The 10,423-nt window shown below is 29.9% G+C and overlaps 1 protein-coding gene across 1 annotated transcript; it reads right to left on the reverse strand.

The window, feature by feature from the left end:
- Positions 1-520: 520 nt before the first annotated feature.
- LOC108481580 (probable protein phosphatase 2C 25) lies at positions 521-3,143 on the reverse strand. Its single transcript, XM_017784692.2, has 4 exons — positions 2,486-3,143; positions 1,593-1,934; positions 1,117-1,296; positions 521-1,017 (listed from the first exon to the last, which is right to left on the reverse strand). The coding sequence occupies exons 1-4, from the start codon at positions 2,984-2,986 to the stop codon at positions 856-858; spliced, it is 1,185 nt and encodes a 394-aa protein (XP_017640181.2). The 5' UTR covers positions 2,987-3,143; the 3' UTR covers positions 521-855.
- Positions 3,144-10,423: the final 7,280 nt, after the last annotated feature.

The following is a 10,423-nucleotide window of genomic DNA, read 5'->3' on the forward strand; positions in this document are numbered from 1 at the left end:
CCTTATAATTTGAGTACAATTGCTTTTATATCATTATCTTTAAGTGATCTATACTATATATAAAATGGTTGATAATACCAACTCAATTGTAAAATTACTAAAATATCCTTACTTTAAAGGATAATTAATATTATTATAAGGTTGTTTTCTTTATTTCATACTTTTATATAATATTTCAAATAAAACAACTTAAAAACATGATGTTGTAAGCATGAGAGCTTAAGTTTGATCCCAATCAACCCATTCCCTCCCTCAATTTTCAAAAAGAAAAAAAATCCAAATAGAAATCTCTTACCACTTCATTCATAATCATTTGTTGAAATAATTTTATATTTATATATATATATATATATATATATTTAACACCTTATTATGGGTTTAATAAAATCTAGTGTATATAATAACTTTGGGTTCGACATTTTAAATCATTTTAATTATCTTGGTTTAGTATTACAAATAGAGTAATACTCAAGTAAAATACAAATACATGTCAGCAAAGAATCAAGAAAATTGACTTAAATTAAAATAATAAAATAATTTGAATATTATTTAAAAAAAAGAATGATTGTCGATAATATATGCAAGTTTTCAACTAAAGACTCTTGGGAATTATAAAATCCCCACAAAGAATGATGAATAAAAGAATAAACCCATCTCCACATCTACTTCCTCGGCTATGGCGTCTAAATAAATAAATTATTGTATTAAAATATTGTCAACCCTGCCGGCATAGCCACAATTGAAGTGTCGAAGTCGTTGTATGTTGGCATAAAAAATCAGGGTTGAAATTCCGTGTCACTTAAGCTTCCTCCTCTAAAATTGTAATGACCATACGAGTTAAATCGTTTAAGAGAATCAAATATAGTACCCCAGATGAACCAGCATCACACTAATATCATCGAACGAGCCTCGCGAGACCGAAAGATCAACGAGTTTCTTACAAGCAAACAACAGATTCGGTTTATCAGTGCCTATGAATGAAGGGCGAGCAATGTCAACAGCTTCTTGATTACTAACCTGGAAAAAGGAAATGAAGGATGAAAGAATACAGTTAGATTCATATGAAAAAATATATATATATCCATTGTAAAGATTGTAAAGGTGTGAAGACCCTACCTTGTCCCATAAGCCATCGGAGGCTAATATTAAGAACTCGCAATCGGGTTCGATACTAACGATCTTTGTCTCCGGCTCAGCGATCACCCACTGTTTAAGGTGACGATCTCCGATCCCTCTGGAGACACCCAGACTACTTTGAATTCTCCAAACACCACGGCATAAATCCACATAGCCACCCTGAAGAACATAAATATCTATCAATTGGACCGATTGAGTTAATTTAGATCGAATCAATTTAAATTTTGAAGTTTTTAAGTTATTTCAATTCAATTGAACCCATTTTTAAGTTTAGTCACTCTTAAGCGTCATTTTAATTTCAGGTCATTTCTTATAGGTTAAGTTCGGATGGAGTTTTCTTACAATTCTTCTCAAGTTCATTCTTAAATGGTCAAATTCTGGTTCTGGTCCCTCTGTTACACTAATTTATAAATTAGTCCTTATATTTAAATTTGATTTATCCGAAATTTGCTGACCAGGTTTTGAATTCTGCTCCTTTCATCCTCCCTCGAAGGCCGGTGATCGGAGGTGAGAGGTTCCGCCGTACCACCTCTGCTCAAAACAGCACGACAATCGCCAGCATTCGATACGACAAGGTCTCCGTTTTGGATCAAAGCGGTCAGGCAGCATGTCCCACCAGCATTGTCTTCCTTAAAAAACTCAGCATCAGTTTTCAAATAACCTTGTTTAACAGCATCCATTACAGCAGTATTGTCTCTTCTTGTAATAACTTGATCTAAAATGTTCTTCTCCAATTTCTGGGCTGCAAACTCTGCAGCTTTAGCACCTCCATGTCCATCAAAAATGCCAAAAATTGCCTGCAATTTATCATTTGAAAACCTAATTTAGTCTGAAATAGTGTAACTATTTCAATAAAAATGTTACTGCATATGTTGTTAAAATAATTTCACATAATTAACTGTTTTGGTACATACTTCTACCTCTTTATTTTAATTTGTCAAAATTGAATCTATGTATTTTACAAAAACTAAGTTAATTATATTTTCGGAAAACTATGAAGTTAATCTAATTTTTGGTAAATACGTGTTAAGTTGAATCGTTAATTTTTGCTAATTTGATTCATATAAATTACTTTTGTGTATAAATTATTGAATTGTTGATTTTAAGTTAATGATTTAACGGTTGGACTAATTTCTTGGTTTTATAAAGTATCTGATGTCAAAATAAAATAATTAATTCCTCAATTTTCGTAAAATTGGAGTGCGAAATTCAGCGTAAGACCTTTTGCTCTATTATAGCAAACAACTATTTGGATTAATTTAAAAAATATCAAATTTATATGGACTAACTTCCAATTTTGAATATAGTAAAGGGACCAAAACAGAAATTTGACCCATAAAAAAATTACCTTCTTGGAATCTCCTTGAAGTTCAACTGAAGCTGAGAACCTATCTTCCATGGCCTCTCTCCTCCCTCTTTTACAGTATACTGAATACCCATCTCCCTCTCTCTCCAACTCTTTCCCGACTTCGCACGGCGTCGCCGGAATCCCCAAACCCATGGCCTCCGTCACAACCGGTATTTCCAGCCTCGCCGGTCTCTTCCTCTTTAAAACTGTTGATACCGGTCCCGATCCAAGTCCTGGAGCCGAACCCGAACCGGAGGAAGGCGATGAATTAGAAGCAGAAGAAGACGAGAGCAAAGACACAGGCGGCGGCTTTGGAAGCCGGAGCCTGAAAGGCGAAGAAGGAGAAGGAGACGGAGAAGCTGGAGAAGAAGAAGTCTTGAGGTGGGTTAACGTTAAATTCAGAGCTTCCGTCGAAGGAGAGATGATCGGCGTTTTGTTAAGGAAAAGGGACGATGACGGAGAAAACGCCGGAGAGTTAGATACGGCAACGGAACACGACATTTTTTTTCTCCTTTTTTTTGGCTTCTCCTTTGTTTCTTTTACAACGTTCGAATTTGGGTTTTGTCTCTTCTTTTGGGGGATATTATTGAGATAGGTATGTGTATATATATATATAAAGGGAAGTTCAACGAAGGTCTTTGGTTTGCGTGTTAATGGCGGAATGGTTATGGTTTAGAGTTTTTGACTCTTGAAATTAAGTTTGGAACACTTGTTTTCCTTTATTATGAGAAGTCTGAATTGCCCCTCATATCATGTTGCTTGCCTATTTAGCCCCTATTCTTTAATTTGGTAATTTTTCATCTTTAATTTTTATTTTATTTTTAAAATTTCAAGCTTGATCAAATAATAATTGTTGAATTTGTTAATTAAAAAGTATTGTGTGACAAATATATTCTTTATATATTTATAAATTAATCCTCTACTTTAAAATTTTTCTATTAAATTCAAGTTTATCATGCGAGTATTTTATAATTTCAAAATGTCACATTACGGGTTTGATAAAGAATTGTAAGATAATCTAAATTTTGAAATCTGAAAAATATAGAAACTTGAATTCATAAAAATAAAAGCAAATGGGATAAATTTCAAATTTATAAAGAGTATAGGGACATGTGGCACATTTTAACCAATATTAAAAATAGTTAAGGAAGGGCAAAAGAGGAATTGTGAATTTATAAGCAGTTGCTGTCCCATGAAAGTAATAAAAGGTCAAACACGTAATAGGCTTAAGAGTACACAACAGTGTTTAAGGAGAGTGTGTTTCACACTTTGAGTTTGACTCCTCACTCAATAATAATGGCCGACTAAAAGTAGAATTTTGTTATTTAATTTTAAAATAATAATAAAAACAACTCATTCTAGCTTCATTTACTCATTCAAAACTGATTTTTCTTGGGGTAATATTTAATTTGCCCCCTAATTTGTTGATTTGTACATAGGTGATCCCTAAAAGTTTTTTGGACCTAGTTGGTCATTACTAGTTGGTACCTCCGCACCAACATTTTTAGTTTTTGTTGACGTGGCACTACTACAATCTGACAATGCCATGTGGCGGTTCCAGTATTTTTTGAATGTTATTAATTAGTTCAATAGTTAATATCGTTAACTTTTCAGCTAAAATAATATGCGGTTTATATATAATGGTTTTTGTAGGTTTAGATTGGTGCTTATCTTTTTCTTTTTGTAATTTTAAAAAAATGGTTAAATTTCATTTTTTGGTCTGTCTATTATGGCTAAATGTGAAATTTAACCACTACACTTTAATTTGTAACATAATTTGGTCCTTGTAGTTTATAATGTTATTAATTAGTTTAAATCATTAATATCATTAATTTTTGATCAAAACATTACATAGTTATACATAATTTGAATTCTTTAAGGGTTTTAGAGGCCAATATGTTGCTTTTTATTTCTTTTAGGTTCTTTTTTATATTATAAGACAATTATCAAACTTCAGTTTTAGCCCCTATACTATGTTAAAATTTGTGATTTAATCTATATACCTTGTTTTTGACATAATTTAATCTTTCTACTTTTATAATGTCATTAATTAGTTTAAATATTTAATGTTATTAACTATTTTGATCAAAATGTTGACGTCAATTTTTCTTAAAAATATTGTTTCAACAAAAAATTTATTTATCATGATGAGTTCGAACGAATGTTTTAAGAAAAAAATCTATATAAATATTTTCAATTTTTTAGGTTACATGACTACCAATTGATTTTTTTTAATTTCAAATTGTCAAACATATGAATTTAATAGAAGAATTTTAATAGTAGTAATTATTGGGTTTAAATTTTAAATCCAAAAAATAGAGAGTCTAAATTTCGAAAATAAAAGCGGTAAGAGTATATTTTGGCATTCAAATTTATATTTCATAATTTGATATAAACAAATAATTAACCTAATACAAATCGTGAGACTCGTACTAGTTATATTCATATCAGTGGCCAAAATAAAGCTTTTATTCTTTTAAATATAAAATATCAAAACCTTAAAAATAAAAATAAAAATTTAAGAAAATACCAGCAATAAGTGAGGTCGAGGATCTAACTAACCCTAGTTTAAGGTGTGTTTAGAGAATCACTTATTATTGAATTTAAATATTATTGCTTGTAATTACATATGTACATATTTTAATATTTATTTTAATTAGTGAGTTTAAGTCTTATTGAAATAAAAGAAGGGTTGAGAATTAGAGGAATCACACGGATATTTAACTTTGATAACTTTAAAATTCTATTATTTATTACAAAAAAAAAACTAACATAGATAATTAAGATCATAGTTACACCCTCCCTGCTAAACAGTTAGCCATATATGCCAAAAAGAAATAATTAGTAAAATAGATCAATTTTTTAAAATTTAAGAAAATAAATTATTAATTTTAGAGTGTGTGTAAAATCGAGTCCAATTGATTAGCAAAAGAGCGCCTTCCCTTTAAGCCACATTTTTTAACTTTTTTTAAATTAATATATCTTTTATGTACATTTCTACTATTTTTGAATATTAATTTTTCAAATTAATCCGATTTTCCACACCATGAAAAGAAATAAAAATAAAATAAAAGATTAGGAGCGAAGAAGCAGGTGGGTCCAATTTCAATGATACGACGCTGACGGTTTGCTAGGTGATGGCTGCAGTTTCCTCGAAGTTTACCGTTGCTGATACGCGCATTCACATTTACGTTGGTTGTGGCGCAATTGATAACACCAATTAATATTTACTAAAAATGAGTATCCTTTGGACTAATTCAACATTATTTCTAATGACTCCTTTCTTCGTGGAGCCAATTCCTTGGTTCTAGTTAGGCCACGGCAATTTCTCTTGTACTTCCAATTGCTTTAGGTGTGAACCGAGTCCAAGGACAAGGTCATGAATTCAGATTAGGGAGTTAAGATAAAACTTTAAATGTTTGAGGGTTAAAAATAAAAAATTTTGCTTACAAAGGACTTCAATAAAATATTTTATGAGTAAGAGGGACTAGAATTAATTGTTCATCTTAAAATTAATTATACTTTACACAAATTAATAAATGTTGTATAAAAACAGAATAAAATATTTTTAAAAGTTATATATAATAATTAATAATAAAAGTAAATATAATATTTCTTATTAAAAAAATCTTCTTTTTAACATATTATTCTTTTAAATCTCATTTAGTTTATCTTGAATCATATTATTTTTTTTCCTAAACTCAATGAAACAATGAGATGAGATAATAAGAATCCCTATATTTGTGTTTATCTCCTTTATTATTTCATCAATTCAATTAGTTAAATGACTTTAAACAAAAAATTAAATAAACATTGATATAATTAAAATAAATATTATGATTAATATGAATTTATTTTATAATGTCGATATACTTTAATTTAGTATATAATATATTACAAAAATATACATATTAGTTTTAAATACATATAAAAATAGACATATTAGAATGAATATGTAAATTTCTTAATATATGTTTTAATGAAGCACTTAATTATCTGTATTTCATTTAATGAATGAAGCTTATAAATAGAACCCTTGTGCGAGTAAAAATAAGATACGAGAAAATTCTCTTTTAATTTCATTTATTGTTTATTTTAGTATTCTCTTTATTTGATAATTTTATAACGCATTATCAATATAGTTTACTCAATAATCATCTTTCTCGTTGAAGGTAGAATAGTTCATCTTTATCGAAGAAGCAACCCTCAAGTTAAGATACATGTTTGTTGTAAACACATAAGACCGATATTTAATTAGTACTTGTCCTATTATTATTATTATTTTGGATGATTACTTAAAGTGAAATACATTCTTAATAATTTATCATCTTTATGTCTTATTTTCATGTTATTTGCACATCATTAATATGACATTAACAATATTGGTAATTAAAGCATTATATACTATTAGAATAATTAATCATATATATACTAGTAGAATGCGAGAAACCTAGCACCTTTTATACCATTATATAATAAATTCATTTTGTAATCTTTTAATGAATAACAAAAATTATTTGATAGTAATCATTCATGAAATCTTATGCAAACAAATATATATATATATCAACTACTTTCAATTTTTTTAATTTACTATTTATTCATTTTATGACCTATTGGTCATCACTATTTTATATTAAATATTATTATGTCAAACTTTGCAAAACTTAAATTTGCGATCCTTAATATATCGTGCAAGAATTATTTGTTATAAGTGTTACATGTTGAAATTCACTTAGACACTAAATGTTTTATGAATACAATTATACAAAGTACTAAGGCATCTAAATAGGATAAAGCCCAAGTTATAATTTTCCTCTGTCATAATCTTCGTAAAGGATTGAAAACAAATATTGGTAAAATTGATGCTGCTCGTTCCATGTCCTATTTTAATAAAATAGTTTCTCTATTGGGCCATCGAATTGGGCATTGAATAGGTTTCGTTTGTGCTGAGTTTGGTCCACCTGAGTGTGGCATATTTGACAAATTAGAAGCATGGGTCTATTTGGATACTAAGTCTCCCAATTGAATATTTTGAGGTGATTGGATAAGCATGAAAGTTTTATTATCTCTTAATGATTAAAATGCTATTTGAGAGAGTTTTGAAGCTGTTGGAAGACTAGTTTATGAAAGCTTTTATAAGATAAATATTTAAGATTATTAATGGGATAAAATCAACATTTAAAAAAATGTTTCAAGCCTATCAAAACATGGGTTGTTGATCACAGTAGAGAAGCCTATAAATAGGTTGCTGATCGAAATTATAAATATGTTTCATTTCCCATGAGTGATATGAGTTGTGCAGGTAGCCGGTTACTAAGTGACCATCCAAACAATAAAGGTGGAGGGTCGTTTGCAGGTATCCATCTAGCTTTTTCTCATGTTGTCACGTGTCCTAGTCGGGTTGTAGTATAATATAACTTCAAAACAATGTTGTCGAAACCATTTTTAATTTTAAAACGTGGATCGACTTTAAAAACATGGATGGAGTCGCCACCAATTCTTTTTGAGGTGTAATTGGGCCACCCTATAAAGCATTTTGGTCTACGAATGTTAAGAAAACAAGTTCGGGAATCAATTACGTACGAAGAAGGATTAGCACCCTTGTAACGCCCAAAATCGGTACCAAATTGATTAATAATGTCCTTATTGTTGAAAATTTTAAAAGATTTTAAAATATAATTCTTTTAGAAAATATTTGAACAGTTCGTTTTGGGATATTAAGGCTTATTTGTTCTAAAAGGACAAAATGTCACACCTAGCACGTTAGGATGCAACATTTTAACCCTCAAGACCCAAATAGTCCCTTAATTTTCCGAAACCTGAGACTAGAAGGATATTTAGACATTTGGATGACCCAAAAAAACCACAACCCAGCACGTTAGGGCACGACTCTTTTAGGACTTCCAAACGCGAAACATTGCCTTATTTTATAAGACTTTTGAAAACGATCTAAAGTCAATTAAAAAATGTATTTATTTAATTTATTTTTGAAAAAACGAAAAAACTAAGAACTGGCTTAAGTGAGTTTAAATTTGAGTCGTTATACCATACAAGGAAACAGGTATGCCATTGTGAAATATATAACAATAATCTAATGCAACAATATAATACGACTAAATCATAACAGGATCAGAAGATATGCATATAAAGTAAAAGGCATAATTTAAATTGAATATATACGCAAAATAACATAAGAAAAAATTTTGAAGACCGAGGTATACTTTGAAATGGGATTTAAAAGAAACAAATGTATGAATAAAATATAATACATATATATATATATATATATAAAAGAATATGGACAACAAGCAATATGAAATCAATAATAATATATAGTGAGGAGTAATAAATAATAATAATTTAGTACAAAATAACTGATAAAAAAATGGTGTATATAAAAAAACAATATGATAAGTCCATTAAAGAATATATTTGAAGGAAAAAAAACTTTTAGGGAGAAAATGTATATATATATAAGTTATAAGTGACAAAAAATGGTAGTAACTAGTAAAAATAATGAGCCTAAAATAAGAAGTATAATAAACTATATTTAAAATTATTAGCCTAAAAAAAACTAAATAGTATAAAAATGCTTATTAGTAAAAAATATAACAAATAATATAATAAATATGATGAAAATTTATACATAAAATAATTAACTTTGCTAAAAAAAACCTATAATAAGCATATAATATAAAATGATATAATAATGTAAAACATAACTCAAACAAATTAAATTAACAGAAAAAAAATGAAAATAAGGCTCAAATTAATTAAGTCAGCGGTAAAATGACAAAAGAGCAAGGAAAAAAAAGGTTAAATTACAGTGAAACAGGAGTTTCAGGGTGAACTTTAGAAAACAAAAGCCACATGGGCTAAAATGAACATACGGGCTAAGAGGGAGGACCAGGAAAGCAAATTTCCTCATACTTCAAAGCGCAGTGTTTTGGTATAGGACGAAAATGCGATAAAATCCAAGTTTTTGGACCAAATCGTAATTAACCAAAGTTCAAAAAGGTCCGAATTAAAAGCTAGAGTAACAGGGAGGGATCAATTGCAAAATAACCCTCCCTAAAAAATCAAGGCACCAAAAGGTGCTACTTTATAAACTTATAAAGCAAAAACTTGCAAGAGAGTTACATCTACCATCTTTAAATTTTAAAAAAAGAAAACCCCCCTTTTGTCTTGCTAAAGATTTAACTAAGTTTAGCACCGTATCTGAGGGTCATCAGCGCCATGCACCTCTGCCTCTATCGGCGCTTCACGGAGCAAAATCAGGTAAGCTTCTTCTTTTGGTTTTATTCAAAATCGATTTATCAAAATATGAAAGAAGAAAAAGAAATAAAAAGGGAAGGAAAAAAAAGTCTGGTAAAAGAATGAAAAGTAACCTCTTAAACCTTGAATCTCACTTTGATTGCTATTGCTTGTTCTCTTTGTATCCAGGGAAAAAACTGTCCCCAAATATAATGTTTATTTTAGGCTTTATAGCCTTGTTTTACAATTGTTTTTGCTGCAGGCTAGGCTGACGTGGGAGCCGTGGGTACAAGGGAGTCGGGGGCACGAGGCGTGTTGGACGTGAGTGTCGACGTGGTGCGCAAGATCTGCCTGCTGGGAACTGCTTGCGGCTGCTACTCCTCAGGCTAGGATTTCCCATTTTTGCTTTAATGGTTTTGGGCTTGTTTAGTGGATTTGTGTTTGTATTGGGCTAGGTTTTGTTTTAGTGGTTAATTTGTTTAAGCCTAGGTTTGGGTTTGTTTAAAAATTTGGTCCTACAGCTGCCCCTCTTTGCTCATTTTCGTGTAATGAGAATAGAGCAAAGATTTTAGGAGGACCAAATTTGCTTGGGCTGGCTGAGTCTTGTCTTTTTTGCCATAGCCCACCCCACTTTATTGCTTCAAAAATGCTCATTTGCTGCTTCATGTAAATGAGATTTGC

The sequence above is a fragment of the Gossypium arboreum genome, chromosome 1, assembly GCF_025698485.1.
Source record: "Gossypium arboreum isolate Shixiya-1 chromosome 1, ASM2569848v2, whole genome shotgun sequence".
NCBI classification, from domain to species: Eukaryota; Viridiplantae; Streptophyta; class Magnoliopsida; order Malvales; family Malvaceae; genus Gossypium; species Gossypium arboreum.